This window comes from Scyliorhinus canicula, chromosome 5 (assembly GCF_902713615.1).
Source record: "Scyliorhinus canicula chromosome 5, sScyCan1.1, whole genome shotgun sequence".
NCBI lineage: Eukaryota > Metazoa > Chordata > Chondrichthyes > Carcharhiniformes > Scyliorhinidae > Scyliorhinus > Scyliorhinus canicula.
In genome coordinates this window covers 159,074,041-159,098,902 of record NC_052150.1, presented here as the reverse complement: position 1 = coordinate 159,098,902, position 24,862 = coordinate 159,074,041, and the positions used below count along the sequence as shown (strand labels likewise).

The 24,862-nt window shown below is 46.4% G+C and overlaps 2 protein-coding genes across 15 annotated transcripts in view; one reads left to right on the top strand and one right to left on the bottom strand.

Annotated features, from left to right (window-relative positions):
- akap9 (A kinase (PRKA) anchor protein 9) overlaps positions 1-4,364 on the top strand; it is a 332,810-nt gene extending 328,446 nt beyond the window's left edge. For all 13 annotated transcript variants that reach the window (XR_005460747.1, XR_005460749.1, XR_005460744.1 and 10 more), the window contains one exon: positions 2,429-4,364. Coding sequence is in view for 1 of the 13 variants with exons in the window: in XM_038797918.1 (XP_038653846.1) it covers positions 2,429-2,472 (44 nt within the window). In the remaining 12 variants the exon portion in view is untranslated. The remainder of the gene's footprint in view (positions 1-2,428) is intronic.
- A 4,235-nt stretch (positions 4,365-8,599) lies between these two features.
- The window catches only part of LOC119966369 (lanosterol 14-alpha demethylase), a 50,510-nt gene continuing 34,247 nt past the window's right edge, over positions 8,600-24,862 (bottom strand). The window contains exons 8-10 of one of the 2 annotated variants that reach the window (XM_038797916.1): positions 23,785-23,880; positions 10,827-10,995; positions 8,600-10,006 (exon numbers count right to left, since the gene is read on the bottom strand). In XM_038797916.1, the coding sequence (XP_038653844.1) occupies positions 9,828-10,006; positions 10,827-10,995; positions 23,785-23,880 (444 nt within the window). In that variant the 3' untranslated portion in view covers positions 8,600-9,827. Of the gene's footprint in view, positions 10,007-10,826; positions 10,996-20,194; positions 20,466-23,674; positions 23,881-24,862 lie in introns of those variants that run through there. The other variant, XM_038797915.1, reaches the window with a different exon arrangement.

Sequence of the window (24,862 nt, the reverse complement as noted above, 5' to 3'; positions counted from 1 at the left end):
AAACATTTCAGCATCTCTCACACTGCACCCTGTGAAATTTTTTAACTTAACACTATAGAAAGCACCAAATACTTGCAGCAACAGCCAGAAGAAATCAACCAGGAACTACTCAGAGTTTATGATTTCTTTACCAAATTCAATTGTGCCTACCTGTAATCCTGCTAGTAACGACATGTCATGCTGGCTTACATGTGACTTTGATGAAAGCGACTGGCCAGGAATATCCACCTTTAAGCTTGTGTAATTATGATTCTTTGATCCCACTAAGGGCCCCCAGCAGTGTAGAAAACATATGTTGCAATGCCTTCCTACTGTTCGTCCTGAGGAGGTTCAGTGCCCAGGTTAGCGGTTGCTGTAATGCCTCCTATGTCATTAGGTAGCGTGTGGCGTTGACATCTTGTTACTTTAGCTGTGGGAATTTTGATTCTATACCTCTGAGAGTCATGCCCTTCTGAGGTCCCTCCGACTACGACGCCACATGCTGACATTGTCAAAGGTGTCTGGCCAATAATATCCTTAAGCCAAGTCAACAACCAAGTTCAACTTGACTCTACTGGTTTCACATAAACAGTTGTGTACACAGGATTGGAAGTACATGAAGATATGCTGCAGGACTTACAGGGACAAGCATATTCAGGCCAGGCCGACAGTCATGAGGAAATGAATGAGCCATTTTTCAAGAGCCTAATAATCTGCAGAAGATATTAGTGCCCCTTCCAAATCCTTCTAGCATTTTGTTAGTTAACCCTTTTCTCTGAAGCTGCACCTCAGACATCATCTGTACTGTATGTATCAATAGAGGATTACATTATTTGTTGCAAAGTTGTAGTTTAAACTTTTCTTTTGTCCCGTAATTCCAGATACTCTGAAATTCACCTCTCAAATGCCAATTGTAAGGGGTACTCCTCAAGAAAACTACATCTTTTTGAATATGAACAATAAAACAGCAATCTTGCTCTCAAAGCTTAGGTATTGTGGTTTAAAGTTGAGACCACTCTAGTGTAGGAGTTCCAGTAACCAAGGTCTCTATTCAACATATGTTGGGAGGTCAGTCCTTGCTGCCCTTCCGAGAACTGCTCAAGAAAACTACATCTTTTTGAATATGAACAATAAAACAGCAATCTTGCTCTCAAAGCTTAGGTATTGTGGTTTAAAGTTGAGACCACTCTAGTGTAGGAGTTCCAGTAACCAAGGTCTCTATTCAACATATGTTGGGAGGTCAGTCCTTGCTGCCCTTCCGAGAACTGCTCACCCGGATGTTTTCTTTTAAGCACAATTTATATTTCTGGTTTATAGAAAAACGCTAGGTATGACACACACCACTAAGTCAGTTACAGAAAAAAACACAATGTCTTACACAGGTGGCCCTTTATCCCCATAGCCATGGCCTTCATGCTCAGCGGGGATGACTCCTTGTCTGTTTTGGTATCTCCTTAATGCCAAGCTGTGAAAGCAAATAGGCTTTTACAATTTGATAGGCGAGTTCCCATAGTATTTTACCCGCCATGCCTGTGTGTTGGCTAAATTTCCCATCATGCCTGAAAGGCTCCCATAACTGACTTTAGAACTGTTAACATTCAAGCAATATTTGCCTATTTCCAAAGCTGTAAATCCACATCTTATCCATTTTGATATCAAATTATTTCACTCCCAAGTTATGCGTATCACAAAATAATAGTGCATTTTTATGCTTCATCTCCAACGACAAGACAAAAGTTGACCAGCCCATACTTTACCTACACATACAGCAGGAGAAGTATTTAGACTTAAAGTTGGTGTTAGTTTGTGACCATTGTCCATGAGCTCATTGTGTGCGGTGATTTGTGAAAGTCAAATCACACACCCTGATGGACTTTAAAATGGACTACAAAATGAATCATCTCTGTCCATAAGATTACATCGTTGGGTGGAATTTGTGGATTTGCAGAAGTGAATGGGAATCTTATTGTACATGCAAAAAGTATACTGATAGATGTTACCCATAGTTTCCCTTCTGTTTAGAGTATAAGAACAATTATTTGAGGGAGACTTAAGTTTCAGCTAAGATTCATTGTTGCTGAAGTTTTGCCATGTGCATTAAATATGTTACTAATAACTGCCAGTACAGTAGGTTGTTTATTTTCAATCTTTCTTAAAAACAAATGAATACTTATCAGTATCCAGTCCTAACGCATAGGACAGTTGTTGAAAACTCATGAAGCAGTAACCATTGGTGAGTCTTTTTCTCAAAGATGCTACATATGACAATAATGTTAGTTTTTTAAAAATTCAGAATTCATTCCAAGCCTGTGAAAGCCCTTCGCAAGAGAATCAGCTTGGTTTTAAATGGGTGACTTAATACCACACTACTTCGTTTATTTTCCAATATGAAGTGATTGATGTTTGCAGTGTGTACATTATTTTTAACCAGTTTGTTCTCCCTACTTAGGCTCAACAACTTATGCTCAGATGTACAATGGGACAAGAAGATAGTGTCTTGGAATTTTGACTTGAAACTAAATTGCTTTTGAAGCTGGGCTTTGTTTTTCTATTTTATGTATATTGTGGGACCATCATGGATTTGATAATGGAAATATGTCTTGCCTGCAAGTTCAAATTAAATAATTTAAATGCGTTTTATTCTTTATATAAGTTTAAACTTACATTGTGCACAATGCAATCTGTTGAAACAATGTGTATATTTGTGGAATGCTAATTTAAACATGATTGTAACTTAACACTTTATTTAAAGGGTGGAAGGAAAAATGTTTATTAAATGGTTCCAAGTTCACTGTAGTCCTGCTAATGGCTGCTGAGCTTTACACTACATGGTCCATAAATAGCTATGGCTTTGTGGACAGTACACAGTTTGTAGAGGAATTATTTTTGTAATGGTAGAAGTTTTGAATTACCTGGGCATTTTGTCAAAATACTAAAATAAATATGAATTCAAAATTCAGATTTCTGAAATTTGCATTTTCTCGATGAAGTACATGTATGAAGATAAGTTAGCCTGCCTATTGAATTTTAACTTTAAGTCAGACTCTCCTTTTAATTAACTTGTTGAAAGGGCAATTTTATGTTCTGCCTTTTGGAAACTGAAATTAGATCTTTTATATATTAGACTCCTGAAACCTGATCCAAAATGTGTTCTAATATTATATCCTCTTGTATTGGTTGTAAATCTTATCAGTGGATATCTATCGGCAGCTGTTTTTTCCCATCTTTTTAACAAGATCCTGAACCTATAATGTGAGCAGCAAGTAGAAGCAATCGTAGGGACATTGTCCTTTCCAAGATACTGAGGCTCTGCTTAATTTGTTTTCTTTCTTTCCCAATCTGCAAATGTTTCAATATGAAATGAGACCTCACCATGGTTACTGCAGAACTACACTCCTGATGTCCCAGAGTATTCATTGAACAGTCTCTTTGCGTAGCCTTAAACCAGTCAATGCTGCCTTTAACCACATACATCCAATTTATTAAAAGGAGTGAATTAATCTAAGAACTTTCAAAGTCTGTACTCTTGCTTTGTTCTCCTAGGTGCACTAAATTATCTACTCAGGAAATTAAGGTCTAAAAGCTTATTCAAATATTTATTAGTCGTACTGAAATTTGTCAATTTTGTACAAATATCCTGTAGTACTGGAAGTCATGGAAGTTAAATAACCTGCCACTATTTATCAACACCAAATCAACTTTCCTGATGATTTACCTGATTAAGGCTGAATGAGTAATGCAGATGAAGAGGTCCCAGTTTCATGATCTCATGTAGGGCAGCCTCATGTAAGGCTTAGGGAGGGAATGTTAGTTAATTAAATTCTTTAAGCTTATCTTCATAACTTGATCATAAACCATTGATGTGTGCTTGTTGGTCCTTGCTGAACTCTTTAAAATGCATGAACTGGGTTTTCATAGTTGAAGTGACCAAAATTGTACATGTGCCCATTTTTTGCTGTTAGAACATGGTCAGTTGCCTCCGGTATATACCAGTATGTTATTAGTTTTATTGATAATTAACTGTCTGCAACTGGATTATTTTGGTGAATGTTCAAGAATGGTACCAAATCCTTTGCAAATGGGCAGTGTTCTGTGGGTGAAAGTTAAAGCAAATCCCACCTGCTTATTTAGATGATCATTAAACTTCCCATGCCGCTATTTCACGGAGAATGGAAATGGTTCCTGGTGTCCTGACCAATGTTTGTTCATAAATACCACCAAACAAGCGATTATTCATCTCATTGCTGTTTTCCCACTTAACAGTTACTGAACTACAAAAGTACTGTTTCAAAAATCAAATCTGTTTATTGTATACCAGTTTCATGTTTCCTGTAACAATGCATGTTGCTTTATATTTATCTACATTAAACTTTGTTATTCCTTAACCTATCTATTTAATTTGTCCAAATAACTTTGAATGCCATCAGTCTCTCCTGCAGCCTTACCAAATAGCATGGTGTTAATAAGTTTCAATTCTTGAAACAAAAGCAAAACACTGTGGATGCTGGAAATCAGAAATCAAAACAGAAAATGCTGGAGATACTCAGCATTTACATAAGAACTAGGAGCAGGAGTAGGCCATCTGGCCCCTCGAGCCTGCTCCGCCATTTAATGAGATCATGGCTGATCTTTTGTGGACTCAGCTCCACTTTCCGGCCCGAACACCATAACCCTTAATCCCTTTATTCTTCAAAGAACTATCAATCTCTATCTTAAAAACATTTAATGAAGGAGCCTCAACTGCTTCACTGGGCAAGGAATTCCATAGATTCAAAACCCTTTGGGTGAAGTTCCTCCTAAACTCAGTCCTAAATCTACTTCCCCTTATTTTGAGGTTATGCCCCCAAGTTCTGCTTTCACCCGCCAGTGGAAACAACCTGCCCGCATCTATCCTATCTATTCCCTTCATAATTTTATATGTTTCTATAAGATCCCCCCTCATTCTTCTAAATTCCAACGAGTACAGTCCCAGTCTACTCAACATCTCCTCGTAATCCAACCCCTTCAACTCTGGGATTAACCTAGTGAATCTCCTCTGCACACCCTCCAGTGCCAGTATGTCCTTTCTCAGGTAAGGAGACCAAAACTGAACACAATACTCCAGGTGTGGCCTCACTAACACCTTATACAATTGCAGCATAACCTCCCTAGTCTTAAACTCCATCCCTCTAGCAATGAAGGACAAAATTCCATTCGCCGCCTTAATCACCTGTTGCACCTGTAAACCAACTCTTTGCGACTCATGCACTAGCACACCCAGGTCTCTCTGCACAGCAGCATGCTTTAATATTTTATCATTTAAATAATAATCCCTTATGCTGTTATTCATTTCTAGCAGCATCTGTAGAGAAAGAATTAACTTTCTCTCCAAAGAAGCAGCCTGACCTGCTGAGTATCTCTGGCATTTTCTGTTTTGATTTCTAATATTGGAAGTACTTCCTCCATAGTTGTTAGTGTTGTGAACAACATAAAACACATAAGCCTCTACTTGAATATGCTAAGCTCTCAAAGTAGCAAACAGAAAATATGTACTTTGCTAGAGATGCAAAAATATTTTTTTGTATCGATGCGCTTGCATACCTACCTGGTGGAAGTATTTTCAAATCTTTTCCTGTTGCAGATGTTCCTTTACTCTTGCATAGGGTGGGCTGGCATACAGATGGGTTAAACTGATCAAGACTGCTGAGGCAAATCGAGGAATGAAAATTCTCAGAATGAATGAACAGAAAAATTTAGGATTCCAAACACATAATTCCATAAAAATGTGTGCACAGATTAAGAAAAGGGTCAACAGTATTTTGGTTTTTATGAATAGTGCAGAGTTCAAGACCAAAGGAGTATTAATAAATATGTATAAAGAGGTGGTGAATCCAGAGTATGCAAGAATCATATAATAGCTCACTTAATCCTATATCGTGTATTGATCACCATGGCTGGGAAAACCAGGGTCATGAAATATGTGGGCAGAAAGAGTTTGGGTATTTGGAAATATTTCTTTTCATTCAGCTGCAGAGCAGATTGCCAGAGCTTGCAGTGGGTACTGATTTGAAGCTGTTCATCGAAAGACGTATAGGGTAGGTGGATTAGCTATGCTAAATTGCCCCTTAATTGGAAAATAAAAATGGGTACTCTAAATTTTAAATAAAAAGGTTATGGGGAGTGGACGTGTAGAGGATGTTTCCACTCGTAGGAAAAACTAGAACCGGGGATACCATCTCAAATTGAAATTTTTTTAATTTACACATCAAACCATACTAAAATACCAACGATAACAGTAATATCAATCATAAACCTTCACCCCCACCTCAATGAACAACCCAACAACAACTTAAGTTAACCCATTATTAAGTTACACAACCGTAGCAAAAAACAATATAGAAACTATAGTTAGGAACCCCCCCCCCCCCCCCCCCCCCAGGTTGCTGCTGCTATTGACCAAGATGTCTATCTTTGAGCCAGGAAGTCCAGGAAAGGCTGCCACCATTTATAGAACCCTTGTACTGATCCTCTCAGGGCAAATTTAACCCTTTCCAACTTTATAAATCCCGCCATGTCATTGACCCAGGTCTCCACACTTGGGGGCCTCGCATCCTTCCACTGTAGTAAGATCCTCCGCCGGGCTACTAGGGACGCAAAGGCCAGAACACTGGCCTCTTTCGCCTCCTGCGCTCCCGGCTCCACCGCAACTCCAAAAATCGCAAGTCCCCACCCTAGTTTGACCCTGGATCCAACCACCCTCGACACCGTCCCCGCCACCCCATTCCAGAATTCTTCCAGTGCCGGACAGGACCATCTCAGACTAAAGGGACGATCCTTTAAAAAGAGATGAGGGATTTCTTCAGCCAGAGGGTGGTGAATCTGTGGAACTCTTTGCTGCAGAAGGCTGTGGAGGTCGAGTGGCCTAGTTCTACTCCTGTCATAGTCTTATGGCAGGAAAGTGGACATAAGAAATATTTGATCAGCCATGATCCTATTAAATGGTGGAGCAGGCTCAAGGGGCCAAACGCCCTCCTGTTTCTTATGAGTTCAGAATCTTATTAAATTTCAGAATAATCCAATAATATTGGGGTTTTCTGGGTAACGCTGGTTGGACTCCACCTCAAAAGCACCTGGCCCCATTATAGTTTTCAGCCTAACTTTTGTACATTATAGAACATAGTGATCATTCGGCCCATTGTGTCTGCACCTACCCACTTAAGCCCTCACTTCCACCCTATCCCCATAACCCCTCCTAACCTTTTTGGTCACTAAGGGCAATTTATCATGGCTAATCCACCTAACCTGCAGGTCTTTGGACTGTGGGAGGAAACCAGAGCACCCAGAGGAAACGCACACAGACTCCGCACAGACGGTGACCCAGCAGGAAATCCAACCTGGGACCCTGGCACTGTAAAGCCACAGTGCTATCCACTTGTGCTACCATGGTGCCCATTATTACATAAATCTACTTTGTTAGGGTTGAATTTCCCCACTGTACCCATGTGGTGGTATGGATATGAGCACTGGCTTCCCATTGGCTCTGGCTGGTCATGTGCCTCGTCCAATTGGTTGGGACTAGTCATGCGACTGCTCTCCAATTGGTCGAGAGGCAAGTAGGCGCGGGGTATAAGTACCCAGAGTTCCCGGCGGTCGGTCATTCTCTGTCGTCGACCACCGGGCTAACAACTAGCTGATTAAAGCCACAGTTCGGATCCTAAATGTGTCTTGAGTTGAATTAATGGTACACCAACACAAAGATGCCTAGAGTGCCATTTTGCTTTTCAATTACACACGGTGCTAACTCATGCATACATGGGAGTAGCTATTCAAATCCCTGAAACTTCCTCAAACTCAACTTTTGGAGTTTCAAAAGTGGTGTCATAATGTTCATCAGTCCTTAATTTCTCAAATGTGCAAACAAATTATACCCATATCATCTTTACGTTGTGTATTAAACAGAGAAAACATTAACATGGGGACTCATCAGGCAGCCATTATTAAACTTTATTCACACTTGCCCAATAGAGGGCATATAACAAAATTCTCAGATCTTAATCTTTTTATTGTCACAAGTAGACTTATATTCACACTGCAAAGAAGCTACTGTGAAAAGCCCCTAGTCGCCACATTCCGGCACTTGTTCGGGTACGCAGAGGGAGAATTCAGAATTCTCAGCTGGTATGGGAATTGAACCCACTGCTAGCCTTGTTCTGCATCACAAAGCAACTGTCTAGCCCACTGAGCTAAACTAACCCCTTGCAATATACTCCACGATGCTCTCACAGCCCATCCCACCCCATCACAACCCCCAATAACCTATTACCAGCCTCTTGCTTACCAAGAATTTATCCACCTATGGCTTAAAAATATTCAAAGACTGCTTCCACCTCTATTCGGAGTGCAATGGTATAGTAATATGCTTCTCAATTTTTTTTGGGGGGGGGGGGGGGGTGGGAGGTGTAGAGGAATAATTAATAAATGCTGAAGCTATTATCTGGTCATCTGATTGCTATTAAGCACCTCCAGGTAAGTAATCTTGCAAACAAAAAACACATAATTAAACTGTGAACTCCACCTCCAGTATCCACAGTTGTTGAAAGTAGTGCACATATTATGAATAAAACCACCCACTCAGACTGGCCTTGGATAAAAAGTACTTGTACAGAAGATCTTTTATTGCCATAGTAACAATATGTCCTCTTACATGTTTAATTACACTTGCAGGTTGTCAATTAAATAATCTTCCTTTGAACACAATTGTTGCACATTAGAAACACAAATCTACTTTACAATCTTTTTCAGACCAGAGTTGATTTTTGGCCTACTGAACTCTCAACCATGTTAATGTATTTTGTTTGTCATTTCAAGCTTCCTTTAATGTTTGTATCTTTCTCTGATGTTCTCCAGATAAAAGAATTGCCATCTCTTTAATCCATCATAAGAAATACTAACACTAAAGAAGTTTCAAATAATTCATCACATTTTCTGCAATTGAAGATTTCACTAGTTTCTATTTTACACTTGCATGTTAAAGACATTAGCGGGCTTTGCTTGAAGGGGCTCCATTTGTTTTTCACAGATTAGATTGTTACACTAACAAATTTTCATTAATCACAGAACATCTGAGCACATTATAAAGATGTTCACTTTATCCAACATTACAAGAAATCTAGATATCTGAAGCTATAAACTGAATCATATTCCTCCTCCCAAACTCAAGTTGGGGGGGATCACAAACGTTCAACAGTGGTAAGAGGCTCTGAACTCTATTCAATAATTAATAACAAATCAATATCAGATTGCTCATTCTAATTTTCATGCTCCTATCCCATTCCCACTAATTTTAATTAAAAATTGCAAAAAAAATTCATTTCCTCAATGTATTTATTTAAAAATGTCACAGGAGAAATTAGTGTTAAAGTGCCTTCTGCTGTAGGCAGAATGTTCATATATTTTGAGAATGCATGGAATCAAAAAAAAGGGACCTGACCAGTTACTTCCTTTCAGATGACTCGAAGTGCTGCCAGAAGAGACAGTATCCACTTATCAATAAACTAAATTACCCAGTAGTCCAGCCAGTAAGTCCTCCTTATGGTGTTGTTTTGGGGCAGTCCAATTCATTTGTTTATTTATTTAATAGCAGCAAACATCAGAATTTATCAGATTGTTCATTGACAAAACTGCTGGCAAAGCTTCCTACCAGTTGAGATTTTGACATGAAAAAGGAAATTAATGGTCTTGCAGTATAATTACTAAATTAGTTCATTTACATTTGAGTTGTAAACATGCAATAGATCAATGAAATAAATTTTGGGGCCATAAAATTAAATGACTAAAAACAGCAAGAATGACTTTTATTAGTCCAGTTCTCATTTCATTCGCCTTTTGTATCTGATGACTGGATTATTAGGAGTATGTATCATAGTTGTGTAATTTACTGTTGGAAAGTATCCATCAACAAGGTCAAATTCATACATCCGAATTAAAGTCGACCAGATAGCCTTGATCTGTACAAATGCAAAATTTTCCCCAATACAACGATGGCGACCTAGACAGAGAAAAAGAAAAAGAGTTACAAGTCTCAGAAGTGAAACTCTTCAACAGCAGTTGAACCTCCTTGGTGTTTAATGGGCGGGTGAAGCATCTTTCAATTAGTCATGGACTTAAAAAAGAGAAAACTACGGGTTACTCCCGAAACCACTGTTGACATGCCTTGACTGCAGTTTTTTTTTAAATAGGTAATGGACTGCATCAGCAGAAGATATTGCACAAATAAAGAGTTTTTAAGTTCAGGTGATTAGAACCTTACACCAGAGAATTATGAGCAGTAATGATTGCAGGTATCAGGAATTTAGATAAAGATCAAGTCGGGCTTGATTTTATTTGTGAAAAATTACAATTTGTTAAATAAATTTAGACAATCAAATTGTTTAGTCAAGGTGATGAAAAGTAACACAAGTAAGAAGGTAAAGTAAAACAATATTTCACAAGAGTTAGAATATTTTACTACTGTAGAGCATTGTACTATTTTACAATTTGCTATTGAAATGGGGCAATGCATTTTCAGAAAGGGAAATAATATGGTGAGAAGTCAGGTAAATTGGGGTGTGATCCATTTTTAAAAAAAGGATGGTCTTAATTTGATTTTGATCTGGCAACTTATTTGTAATCACCTGAAAAGTCCATTCTGGGATGATTAAATCTTGAGTTATGTATCGATTACATCAACAGGGTCAACCCACATCTACCCAGAATTAGTTCACTAGCTATCCACCCACTTGATTTGCTCAAAGATCCAAATGTCAGCATGATAAGTACCATTTATTTTTGCCAAATTTCAGAAGAGGCTCATGAGTCATAAGGCCTACCTGCACCAAAAGGTACAAATGCAAACTTGAGCAGGCCTGCTGGGTTATCTTGGAGAAAGCGATCTGGGTTGAAATCAAGTCTCTCAATCCAGGTGTCCCGAAGTCGGTGGTTGACAGTAGGAGACACACACACTTGATGACCAGGAGGAATGGTGTAGCCAGCTACAGTCTGTAAACAGCACAAATGCAAATACTGCTCAGTTTCTTAATGCTAACAAGATCAAGTAAAAATACTGAATGATATGCCAATAGATTAGTAAGTAATAGTGCTCCAAGTGTTTCAATTGCACAAAACAGGAAGAACGGTTTTCAAAACACTACCATTTAAAGCCTTGTTAATCCATAATTGAGTAACAAGTAGATCAAATAGTCTACTAATTGAGTTTGATTAGAATAGTGGGGCAGTGCTGTAGCACAGTGGTTTGCATAGTTGCTTCACGGCCCGAGGGTCCCAGGTTCGATTCCCGGCTTGGGTGATTGTGCGGATTCCGCACGTTCTCCCTGTGTCTGCGTGAGTTTCCTCCGGGTGCTCCGGTTTCCTCCCACAGTCCAAAGATGTGCGGGTTAGGTGGATTGGCCACTAGAAATTGCCCTGAGTGTCCAAAAAAGGTTACTGGGTTATGGTGATAGGATGGAAGCGTGGGCTGAAGTAGGGCACTCTTTCAAAGAGCTGGTGCAGACACGAAGGGCCGAATGGCCCCCTTCTGCACTGTAAATTCTATGATTCTATGCATTTGATTTAGATAAAAGATAATGAGAGCAGGGAGCTGTAATCAACTGAAGAACAGTAAATAATTGTCATGTTCGTGTTCCCGTTGGGGTGCTATTTGTGGAGCAATTCAGGGCATGCAAATGTACTCTGCCCACATGAATCTAGAGCAATTCCTATTCCCTTCGTCATTTGATTTGCTGGGGCCAGAATTGGTGCTGGAGAGCTTGACAAGCTGGAGCTGTTTATAAGTACTCCCACTCCCCACATCGCTCCATTATAGCCAAGAAGATGGCAGCAAGGAGACCAACCCAAGGTTCCTGGACCCAGACCTTGACTGGATGCTGTGGAGGAGAGACAGGACGCCCTCTTCCCACAGGTCAGGAGGCTCCAGCCCGCTATTGTTAACCAGGCATGGGAGGAGGTGGCACTGCTGCCAACACTACAGGAAGATGACCTCCTGACGGCAGCTCAGGCGAGTCAGCACCCCTGTTCTCCTGGCATCACTCCTGTTCCTCACATCAGCCTCCCACTCCCCAAGAGGCCAATCAAAACCCACCTGCCTGCATCTCCCTCACATCACACCCCACATCAAACTCCAACACCTGTATTGTCCTCTTTGACCAGATAGCTTGCACATATATGCCACCAGCTACAGACCCCCCTTATAACTCACCTCCATGGGTCTCACTATGTCCTGTGTCCCTGAGGAAAAGGCAGCCCATAATAAGCGAGAGTGGAAGTCGACCGGAGGGGGTGTCCCGGACCTCTCACCTCTGCGGAGAAGAGGGCGCTGGAGATAACCAGGGTGGTACAGGAGAGGACCATCTCAGAGCCAAGTGAGCTCCTAATGCAAAACGATGTCCCTATAGCAAATGAGTCACCCCTCTCCTGAGCACTCCTTTCCAAGATCTCACTGCTCGTCTTTTGTGTTGTAGGATCACCATCAGATCAGGCCGGTCCGTCTGAGGTACGCGGCACTAGCCTAATGTGCAGCACGGTAGCATGGTGGATAGCACAATTGCTTCACAGCTCCAGGGGCCCAGGTTCGATTCCGGCTTGGGTCACTATCTGCACATCCTCCCCGTGTGTGTGTGGGTTTCCTCCGGGTGCTCCGGTTTCCTCCCACAGTCCTAAGATGTGCAGGTTAAGTGGCTTGGCCATGATAAATTGCCCTTAGTGTCCAAAATTGCCCTTAGTGTTGGGTGGGGTTATGGGGATGGGGTGGAGGTGTTGACCTTGGGTAGGGTGCTCTTTCCAAGAGCCGGTGCAGACTCGATGGGCCGAATGGCCACCTCCTGCACTGTAAATTCTATGATAATCTCCAGCACACCCTAGAGCAGCAGTCAATAGAAGACTCCGACTTTTTGTCCCTACTGCAACCTGCACCCTCCACCATCACAGAGACTATCACCTCAGTAGGGCATTTTAGTGAAGAGGCTCCTGGGACACCTTCTGGTGCGCACTTCACACATGTTGTAGCACATCAGTTGGAGGTAGCTCGAGGGAGTGGACGTTCGGACGGCTGCCCGATCCCAGGAGGCAGCTGTAGTATAGATAGATATTGCGCTTCTGGAAAGTATGATCCCAGTTGGAGGAGATGTAGGCACAGAGCCAGGATCTACAGGAGAGGGTGTCAGCAACTTTCCATTGCCTACGCTGTCCATGTACATAGATCCCTGAAAGGTGCCACCCAGGTTGAGAGGGTTGTTAAGAAGGCGTATGGTGGGCTTCCGGTGGCAGTTATGCAGCAATAAGCCACACATCTGGGAGCTCCCGTTTTAAAGAGATTTTTCACTCTTTTGAGAGCCCAAAACGGAAATTTTTCGACGTCTCCCGGTGGGGGAAGGTGTGCTGAACGACTTTCCCTGCAGTCCATGACTCGAACTCGGAGTGGAAAGGTGGAAAAAGCAGCAGCAGCTCCTCAGAAAAAACGGGGGAAGGGATCCAAGATGGCCACCGACAAAGCTCCAGGTGGGTGGAGACTCTGGGCCCAGAAACAACAAACAGATCTCCTGCGCTGCTTTAAAGAATTCAAGGATGAAGTACTGAGCTCTCTGCAGGAAACAAACAGAAGGCTGTCAGAGATTCAGTCCACCCAGGGTGCTGCCATCAAGAAGTTGCAGACGCAGGCCATTGAACGAGAGGAGGAGGCCGTGGGCCTCGTGAGTAAGGTGGAGGGGCACGAAGCACTCCACAAGAAGTGGCAGGAACGCTTCGAGGAGCTGGATCACCGCATGAGGCGGAAAAACCTGCGGGTCTTGGGCCTTGCGGAGGGGCTGGAGGGATCGGACCTGACAGCCTATGTGGCTGTAATGCTGGGTTCGCTAGTGGGGGCCGGGTCTCTCCATCTGCCCCTGGAGCTGGAGGGAGCACACAGAGTACTGGCCAGGAGGCCTAAGGAGAATGAACCCCCGCGTGCGGTGCTGGTGAGGTTCCACCGGTTCAGTGATCGGGACTGCGTGCTGCGCTGGGCCAAGAAGGTGAAGAGCAGCAATTGGGAGAATGGGGTAGTGCGGATCTACCAGGACTGGAGTGCGGAGGTGGCTAAGCGGCGGTCCGGATTTAATCGGACGAAAGAGGTGCTTTATAGAAAAAAGATAAAGTTCGGAATGTTGCCGCCCGCGCGCCTGTGGGTAACTTATTCGGACCGGGACCATTATTTCGATTCCCCGGAGGAGGCGTGGGCCTTCGTGCGGACGGAGAAACTGGACTTGAACTAGGGGTTGGGGGTTGCGAGGTCGGCTGCAAGATATTAATGCTGGATTCGGCTGTTGCTGTGTTCTCTTTTTCTTCTTTTTTTTCTTCTTGTTTTAGTAATTTTGCAATTTTGATATGGTTATTTACGGGGGGGGTTGTTCTGCTATGTTTTTGTTTTTGTGCTTGGGGCATTGTTTGGGCTGTGTATCTTGCGGGGAGGGTCGGGGGGGTATGTTGTATTCTATGTCGGAGTGGGGGTATGGAGTGGGGCTGATATTTGGGAGCTGCGTCAGAAGGGTGTGGTGGGGCAGGGCGAAAGCGCGGGCTTTCCTCTGGTTTCCCGCGCTGCGGGGCTGGGGGGGCGGAGATGGTGACGGGGGAGGTGGGGCCTTAACTGGTTCTTCCCCACGCTGGAGCGGTGCCAGGAGGAGGGATAGATTGGGGGATGATCCCACTTCGGGAGGGGTCGGGCTATTGGCGGGAGTTTCCGGGGTCAGCAGAAGTTAGCTGACCCACGGAAGTACAATGGAGGACGGTTCGCGGCTGGGAGGGTTCATAGCCTGGGGGGGAAGGGAGGGGGGGAAAGGGGAATACCGGGTTGCTGCTGGTAGGGTCAAGAAGGAGCTGGTGGGGGCTGGGGGGGACAGAGGTGAGGGGTTGTCGCTATGGGGACGGGGTCGAGCAGGGGACGCTGGCCTGGGGCGGGACGCCCTCTGATCCGGTTGGTCACCTGGAATGTGAGAGGGTTGAATGGGCCGGTGAAGCGGTCAAGGGTACTGGCTCACCTGAAGGGGCTAAAGGCGGATGTGGCAATGCTTCAGGAGACCCACCTGAGGGTGGCGGACCAGGTCCGCCTGAGGAAGGGATGGGTGGGGCAGGTTTTCCACTCGGGGTTGGATGTGAGGAACCGGGGAGTGGCGATTCTGGTGGGGAAAAATGTGTTGTTTGAGGCATCGGAGGTGGTGGCGGATAAGGGGGGTAGGTATGTGATGGTCAGGGGCAGGCTACAAGGAGAGAAGGTGGTACTGGCTAGTGTGTATGCCCCAAATTGGGACGATGCGGGCTTTATGAGGCGTATGTTGGGACGGATCCCGGATCTGGAGGCGGGAGGTCTGATCATAGGGGGGGACTTTAATACGGTGTTGGATCCTTCACTGGATCGGTCCAGCTCTAGGACGGGTAGGAGGCCGGCGGCGGCCAAGGTACTGAGAGGGTTTATGGATCAGATGGGTGGAGTGGATCCATGGAGGTTTGTGAGGCCGAGGGCACGTGAGTACTCTTTCTTCTCCCACGTACATAGGGTCTACTCTCGGATAGATTTCTTCGTGGTGAGTAGGGGACTGATTCCGAGAGTGGAGGAGGCCGAGTATTCGGCCATTGCAATGTCTGACCACGCTCCGCATTGGATAGAGTTGGAAATGGGGGAGGTGCGAGACCAACGTCCGTTGTGGCGCTTGGATGTGGGGTTGTTGGCGGAGGAGGAGGTGTGTAGGAGGGTCCGGGCAAGTATTGAGGGGTACCTTGAGGTGAATGATACGGGGGAGGTTCAGGTGGGGATGGTCTGGGAAGCCCTGAAGGCAGTAATTCGTGGGGAGCTGATATCCATCCGGGCACACAGGGAGAGGAGCGAGAGGAGTGAGAGGGATAGATTGGTGGGAAAGATGCTGGAGGTGGACAGGAGGTATGCAGAGGCACCAGAGGAGGGACTGCTGGGGGAGAGGCGCAGCCTGCAGGCTAAATTTGATTTGCTGACCACTAGAAAGGCTGAGGCACAGTGGAGGAAGGCACAAGGGGCAGTGTACGAACATGGTGAAAAGGCGAGTAGGATGCTGGCTCATCAGCTCCGTAAGCGGGATGCGGCTAAGGAGATTGCTTGAGTGAGGGACAAGAGTGGGAATGTGGTGCGGAAGGGGGTAGAGGTGAATGAGGTCTTCAAGGACTTTTACGGGGAACTGTACCAGTCGGAGCCAACAGGGGAGAGGAGGGGAATGGAGAGGTTCCTTGACAGGCTTTCTTTCCCGAAGGTGCAGGAGGAGAAGGTGGAGGGGCTGGGTGCGCCGATTGAGCTGGAGGAGCTAGTTAAGGGGATCGGGCAGATGCAGTCAGGGAAGGCACCGGGGCCGGATGGGTTCCCGGTGGAATTTTATAAAACGTTCGTGGACCTAGTGGGCCCCTTGCTGGTGCGGACACTCAACGAAGCGTGGGAAGGGGGGGACTTTGCCCCCGACGATGTCACGGGCGCTGATCTCGTTAATTTTAAAGAAGGACAAGGACCCCCAGCAGTGTGGTTCATACAGGCCCATATCTCTCCTCAACGTGGATGCTAAGGTGCTGGCAAAAATCCTGGCCACCAGGATAGAGGACTGTGTGCCAGGGGTTGTACATGAGGACCAGACAGGGTTTGTGAAGGGAAGGCAGCTGAACACGAATGTGCGGAGATTGTTGAATGTCATTATGATGCCGGCGATTGAGGGGGAGGCAGAGATAGTGGTGGCGCTGGATGCGGAGAAGGCCTTCGATAGAGTGGAGTGGGGGTACCTATGGGAGGTGTTGGGGAGGTTTGGATTTGGTGAAGGGTTCATTAGATGGGTAAGGCTGCTATATGAGGCCCCGATGGCGTGCGTGGCCACGAATAGGAGGAGGTCGGAGTACTTCCGGCTTTACCGAGGGACCAGGCAGGGTTGCCCCTTGTCCCCCTTGTTGTTTGCACTGGCAATCGAGCCGCTGGCGATGGCATTGAGAGATTCAGAGAGGTGGAGAGGCTTGGTGCGAGGTGGAGAGGAACATAGGGTGTCGTTGTATGCCGACGACCTGTTACTGTATGTGGCGGACCCGGTGGGAGGGATGCCGGGAGTGATGGAGTTACTAGCCGAGTTTGGGACCTTCTCAGGTTATAAATTAAACTTAGGCAAGAGCGAGGTGTTTGTGGTGCACCCTGGAGACCAGGAGGAAGGAATTGGTAGGCTCCCGCTTAGGCGGGCAGGGGAGAGCTTTAGGTACCTGGGGGTGCAAGTGGCCAGGGACTGGGGGACTCTCCACAAGCATAACTTTACCAGACTGGTAGATCAGATGGAGGAGGAGTTCAGGAGGTGGGACATGCTGCCATTGTCGTTGGCGGGGAGGGTGCAGTCCGTCAAAATGACAGTGCTTCCGAGGTTCTTGTTCCTTTTTCAGTGCCTGCCCATATTTATCCCCAGGGCCTTCTTTAGGAGAGTGACCGGCAGTATTCTGAGCTTTGTGTGGGCACATGGGACTCCGAGAGTGAGGAGGGTATTCCTGGAGCGAGGAAGGGATAGAGGCGGGCTGGCGCTGCCCAACCTTCTGGGGTACTATTGGGCAGCCAATGTGTCAATGGAGCGTAAATGGGTGATGGAGGGGGGAGGGGCGGCGTGGAAAAGAATGGAGATGGCGTCATGTAGAGGTACAGGCCTGGGTGCCATGGTAACGGCACCGTTGCCGCTCTCCCCCAAGAGGGTTACCACGAGCCCGGTGGTGGCGGCGACCCTAAGAATCTGGGGACAGTGGAGACGGCATCGGGGGGAAACAGGGGGCTCGATGGAGGCTCCACTGGGTGGCAACCATCGATTCATCCCGGGGAACACGGATGGGGGATTCAGGGGATGGCAAAGGGCGGGCATCAGCAAATTGAGGGACCTGTTTATTGGCGGGAGGTTTGCAGGCCTGGGGGAACTGGAAGATAAATTTGGCCTTCCCCAGGGGAACATGTTCAGATACCTGCAGGTAAAGGCGTTTGCTAGGCGACAGGTAGAGGGATTCCCTTTGCTGCCCTCGCAGGGGACGATGGACAGAGTGCTTTCGGGGGTGTGGGTAGGAGAGGGGAAGGTGTCTGACATCTATAAGGTAATGCAGGAGGTGGAGGAGTCGTCAGTGGAGGAGCTGAAGGCTAAATGGGAGGAGGAACTCGGGGAGCAGATAGAGGATGGGACTTGGGCGGAGGCCTTGGAGAGAGTCAACTCCTCCTCCTCCTCCTCATGTGCGAGGCTTAGTCTCATCCAATTTAAGGTGCTGCACCGGGCCCATATGTCCGGGACTAGGATGAGTAGGTTCTTCGGGGGTGAGGACAGGTGCACCAGATGTTCGGGGAGTCCTGCGAACCACGCCCATATGTTCTAGGCATGCCCAGCACTGGAAGAATTCTGGAAGGGGGTGGCGGGGACGGTGTCGAGGGTGGTTGGATCCAGGGTCAAACCAGGGTGGGGACTCGCGATTTTTGAGGTTGGGGTGGAGCCGGGAGTGCAGGAGGCGAAAGAGGCCGGTGTCCTGGCCTTTGCGTCCCTAGTAGCCCGTCGAAGGATTCTGTTACAATGGAAGGATGCAAGGCCCCCAAGCGTGGAAACCTGGATCAGTGACATGGCGGGATTTATAAAATTGGAAAAGGTCAAATTTGCCCTGAGAGGATCAATACAAGGATTCTATAAACGATGGCAGCCTTTTCTGGACTTCCTGGCTCAGAGATAGGTAACTGGGTCAATAGCAGCAACAACCCGGGGGGGGGGGGGGGGGGGGGGGGGGGGGGGGGGGGGGGGGGGGGGGGGGGTGCATTATTGTAGTGTTTATTCTGTAACTTTATAGTGTGTTAATTTGCGTTGTTGTTAAAATGCTGGATTGTTCATGGGGATGGGACGAATGTATATGATTGTTAATATTGTTATTTTCGGTATTTTACTAAGGTGCGTTATTGTTGTATAAAATCAAAATTTCTCAATAAAAATTATTTTTAAAAAAAAAAGAAGGCGTATGGTGTGTTAGCTTTTATTGGTAGAGGAATTGAGTTTCGGAGCCATGAGGTCATGTTGCAGTTGTACATAACTCTGGTGCGGCTGCATTTGGAGTATTGTGTGCAGTTCTGGTCGCCACATTATAGGAAGGATGTGGAAGCATTGGAAAGGGTGCAGAGGAGATTTACCAGGATGTTGCCTGGTATGGAGGGAAGATCTTATGAGGGGAGGCTGAGGGACTTGAGGCTGTTTTCATTAGAGAGAAGAAGGTTAAGAGGTGACAATTGAGGCATACAAGATGATCAGAGGATTAGATAGGGTGGACAGTGAGAGCCTTTTTCCTCGGATGGTGATGTCTAGCACGAGGGGACATAGCTTTAAATTTAGGGAGATAGATACAGAACAGATGTCAGAGGTAGGTTCTTTACTCAGAGTAGTAAGGGCGTGGAATGCCCTCCCTGCAACAGTAGTGGACTCGCCAACACTAAACTCATTCAAATGAAAAAAATGAAATGAAATGAAAATCGCTTATTGTCACGAGTAGGCTTCAATTAAGTTACTGTGAAAAGCCCCTAGTCACCACATTCCGGCACCTGTTCGGGGGAGGCTTTTACAGGAATCGAACCGTGCTGCTGGCCTGCCCTTGGTCTGCTTTCAAAGCCAGCGATTTAGCCCAGTGTGCTAAACAGCCCAGTCATTGGATAGGCATATGGACGATAGGGAATAGTGTAGATGGGGCTTTAGAGGGGTTTCACAGGTCGGCACAACATCGAGGGCCGAAGGGCCTGTACTGCGCTGTACTGTTCTATGTACAGGTGCAGCTGGATGAGTCCAACCGCCTTCAAGTGCAGGAGGTGGTGCCGACAATGCACGGTACCCAAGCCAACACTGAACAGTTGGCGTCTGTGCTAGAGGCCTTTGGGTCAAAAAGTTTCAGCCATTGGGTCAAGACGTCTAACGCTTGGGGCAATCTGTGCGGTCAATGGCTGAGGCTTAGGGCAGGAACGCCCAGTCCCAGGCCCACTTGGACATTGCTGCAGCATTCCAGAGCTTGGCCCATTTACAAAGGATGTGGCTGAGGGCATCAAGAGCATTGGCCAGTCACAGAGGGTCATGACCGAGGCAGTGAGGGATATGACTTACTCGCTGAGGGACCTGGCCCAGTCTCAGTGCTCTATGGTTGAGGGCACCGCGTCCCTGGTTCAGATGAGGTCAGGCCTCCAGGACTAGTAGCGTCATGTGGCAGTGCAGCCTCCAGAGTTCATCTCCATCCCATGGAGTAACCCGGGGACCATCAAGCACTCCGAGGGAGGAGGAAGGAAAGGGCAGCGGGCAGAACAGGGTTGAATCTCGTCATCTGTTGCACCCATAAGTCGGCCAGGCCGATCCGAGTCCAGGCCCTCCAGAGGACGGCCGCCAAAGCCACCGGAGTCAGAAGGCGATATATGCAGCAGGCCGCCTCCACATCTGATGTGCTGTCTAGGGTCAAACCTAGGAGCATGAGAGCACGCAAGATAAAAAAGTTATCCGCCAGTTAAGTTGGCACGGGTGCAGCACATAGGTTAGGAGGTAGAGATCAGGGCACAATAATGTATAGAGTCACAATTAAACACCTTTTCACCAACATAACGACCCGCCTCTGTCTGAAAGGTGTGAGGGTGTGCCGGGTGGGGGTGTGGGAGGATGGCGTGGGGCAGGGCCCCCAGTACACTTGAACATTCCACCTGGGGTAACCCTCAGGAGGTAGCAGGAAACAGGTCCAGAAGTGTGAGGCCACCTTGCAGGTCAGCTTAGCCAGTGAGTGACCCATCACCACACATCATCTGCATAAACCCACCCCCCCCACCCCACCACCACTACCACCCCACCGCAGACCCGTGCGATTAAATGGCCAGCACATGCCGGGATCGCCCAGGCGGACAGTGGAATGTGGTCCTGAAGGCAAGAATCAGACTTTGTCAAATGATGAGGAATGCCACAGCTCATCTCACAGAGTCATCATCATCCTTCTTCCCGTGGACAAAACAGGATAAGTTCCCATTGTGCAGGGTCCTCCACGAGCAGGCCCTGTGCCTCCAACCTCCATGCATTCACAACGGCAGCTGCGGCCAGGTAGATAGCAAGCATTGGTGGGTGTACTCCGAAATTCAGGGGGGAAAATAGAAGGCATGCTAGCAAGAGGAGTATTCCCTTACCCATCCAGATCCAACAGGCCACATGGTGACACTGAGTTGCACTTCAGCTCCACCCTCCACATAACCCATCCCCACCCCTCAGCCATTCCCCTTGATATTTTGCCTTCCATACTGCACCCTCTATCCTCACCACCCATTCCTGTCAACAGGGGTACTGGTGGCTGCAGCTACCCGTGTCAGCGACAAGCTCTGTGGCCCGTGTCCTGTCTCCCCTGTGCGGTATACTCTGGGTGTCCTCTTTGGGTGGGCCACATGTTATTCCACCTGGTTGTGTGGTGGGTCAACGTGTGCCACTAATCATCTCCATGCTTGAGGTTTGTGTGGGGGCAGGTCCTACAAATGGTGGTGAGCGAGGCATGTTTGCGTCTGCTGGGAGCTTAGCTGCAGTGTGATGTGGATTCTGGATGTGCCACACATGTTGTAACAAACTGACCAGGGGCAGGATGGATGGGATCACAGGCGTAGTGGACAGGCAGAGCTTGGAGACAGCTGGTGGTCCTGAGGGATGGGCAAGTTGATAGTGTGACCATTGAGGCCTCTGCTGCTGAGCGGGGGCAGTGTGCCAGGGAGGGTGTCAATGGCCAAGGTGCCCGTGTCTTTTGTTTGGGATGAGTTCTGCTATTCCCCTGCTTCACCTGTAGTGGAGCTGCACGTCTGATGAGTTCACGGAGGTGTGCCAGCACCTGGTGTGTCACTGATTTAGCATAGCCACACCCATACTGTTGATGGGTTACTGGGGTATCAGGGCTTCCAGAAGGGCAGCCTGGCTAGACTCGCAAATGACCAGAGGCTCTGTGAACATTTACAGAACACAGTCAGCAGTGTGACTGAGTGCGTTTAAAATAAATACTGCAGCAATGGCAGTCTGAGCCAGGCCACCCCCCAATCCAGAGGGGTGGATCCACGGAGCTGTCACCATGTTGCTCCCCGCTACTCCCCTGGCAGCCACCACCCCCCCCCCCCCCCCCCCCCCAACCCGCCCTGCAAGCGTTTTTTTTTTTTTTAAACAGTTTTTCAAACTTTGCTTACCTTCTCACCTCTCAGCAGCCATGGTGCCCAGTCCCAGTTTGTAGATACCTGGAGTAAATGGTATCTGTCTTACGTTCGCCTGGAAAGGGGGAGGGGGGGGGGGGGGGGGGCATCATGGAGGCCCGGAGCATAGTCGGTCAAACACGCTCAATACATTTAAGTGTATGCAACTACCAGTTTTGCATGCCACGCCGGCATGGGGAGCAAACCTTGTTTTTGCCAGCAGGTCGAGACCAGAATGGGAGCTGGGAGCCGAATAGAAATGAGGCTCCCAGCTGGCCTCTATTTTGGCCAGACACCCCATTCTCTGCCCGATCGCGATTCGCCTTTCCAGCATCACGAGACGGAAAATCCAGCCACGCATGTCACAGTGGAGCCTAATTCTGTTTTAGTGCAAACACTAGTAGACATTGTTACGACTCACCTTTCTCAATCCTTGAATACTTAGACAGTTGCAGAACGTAAAATGTCTTTACCGCCCAAACAGAAATCAGTTGACCCAACTACAGAACCTGGGACCGTTCTGGTATCTTATCAAAGTTTAGAACAATCAATTACACACTAAAGCATCAAGGAGCATTAACAAAAGATGTTTTGATTATTGAATCCTGACTTTAGCGGAGGATAATTGCTGGTCACACCTGTTTACAAGTTCAATTTACATTAAATACGTGTAAAATGTGTATCAGCTCAAAAGAACAATACAAGTAATTCCCGCATGACAATCAAATGCTCTGTTTATGTTAGTAAATATTTGCCAATACATTCTCAGAAAAGTTACAAGACGAAAAGAACAGTGGTTCTCAGCTCCACAGAATCACAAGGGCATTTCTAAAGCCCAAAATACCAAAGATTGGCAACAGCGTCAGATTGCGTACCCATTTAGCTGCGCCAGATTTCATTTATTTGTGTTTTACATCCTTTCTGACTTATGCTGGACAAGATCCAGGCAGCACAACTGTCACTGGAGCCCAGCGTCAGAGTCCAAAAAAATTACAGCAAAGGAAAACACATCCTCTTTTTTTACACTCACTAGTGGTTGTAAAGCAAAGGTTCCAAGTTGAAAATAACAGATCAGGGGTATGGTCAGTGGGCAGGTGGATTGGACATCACTGGGGATTGTGGGGTGGTTGGAATCAGGGCGAGATCAGGCATGGGAGTGGGGTGATAGAGTGAAGAGTCCACTGGGTGGGGCCAGGAGAGGGGGGGGGGGGGGATGCTGTTAGGTGAATGGGACATCCTGAATTCTCCCTCTGTGTACCCGAACAGAGTGTGGCGACGAGGGGCTTTTCACAGTAACTTAATTGCAGTGTTAATGTAAGCTTACTTGTAACAATAATAAAGCTTATTATTATTGTAACACTGGAAGAACCATCTGAAGTTAACAATTTAAATTGCATGGTTGGGTGGTACCAGCATTGCACAATTATTCAGGGGAACTTAACATTTACGGACAAATACGGTGCAAATGTTTACCTGAGAACGTCCAAAAGGGATTCCCCAGCACATCTTTTGGGTACCCTCCAAATCTGACATAAGGTAACCATGAGGTTACATCCCTTTATTTCCTTAGCCTTGTTACACACCTGTGGAGTTCTTGCCATTCTCATCATCGTCATTATTGGAGGACGAAGCCTCAGTGTTTCCTTTAAGCAGCGATCCAACAAACACATGTCCTTCAGCTAGAAACAAACCAGAAAATAATGATGTAGGCTGTGCAGTAAGCTTATGCAGCTATCCCAAGGGACTATTTTGTCCCTTTCCTCTTGCAGATACATGAGCACAAGAATTAGGAGTGGACCATTCGGCCTCTTGAGCCTTTGCCACCATCCAATCAGATTGTGGCTGATTTGAGTGCGGACACACTGCTTTGCCATCTCCCCCCTTTCCTCCCTCCCCCCCCCCCCCCATAGCCCTGGTCTCCCTTATAGATCAAAAAGCTGTCTAACTCAGCCTTACTAACAATCTTTCAGAAAATAATCCCATCTCAGTCTTCCGTCCGCTGCCTGGGGAAAGCGGGCAGCATAATCAAAGATCCCTCCCACCCGGCTTACTCACTTTTCCAACTTCTTCCATCGGGCAGAAGATTCAGAAGTCTGAGAACACGCACAAACAGACTCAAAAACAGCTTCTTCCTCACTGTCACCAGACTCCTAAATGACCCTCTTATGGACTGACCTCATTAACATTACACCCCTGTATGCTTCACCCGATGCCGGTGTTTATCTAATTACATTGTGTACCTTTTGTTGCCCTATTAAGTATTTTCTTTTATTTCCTTTTCTTTTTGTGTACTTAACGATCTGTTGAGCTGCTCACAGAAAAATACTTTTTGCTGTAGCTCAGTACACGTGACAATAACAAAATCTAATCCAAATCCAATCCAAATGGGAAAGCCCTCATTTTTAAACGGTGTCCCTTCATTCTAGACATTCCCAACAAGGGGAAATATGTCCCTTCAGATCTTCTATGTTAAAATAAGATTACTTCTTATTATTCTAAACTCCAATAATATAGGCTCAACCTCCTTATCTTTCCTCAATGAACCTTCATCCAGGAATCAATCAAGTGAACCTCCCCTGCACTCGATATAATGCAACTATATATATCATTTTCTAATAAGGAGATCAAACACTGTGCTACCATCCAACTAAGACTTTGTAC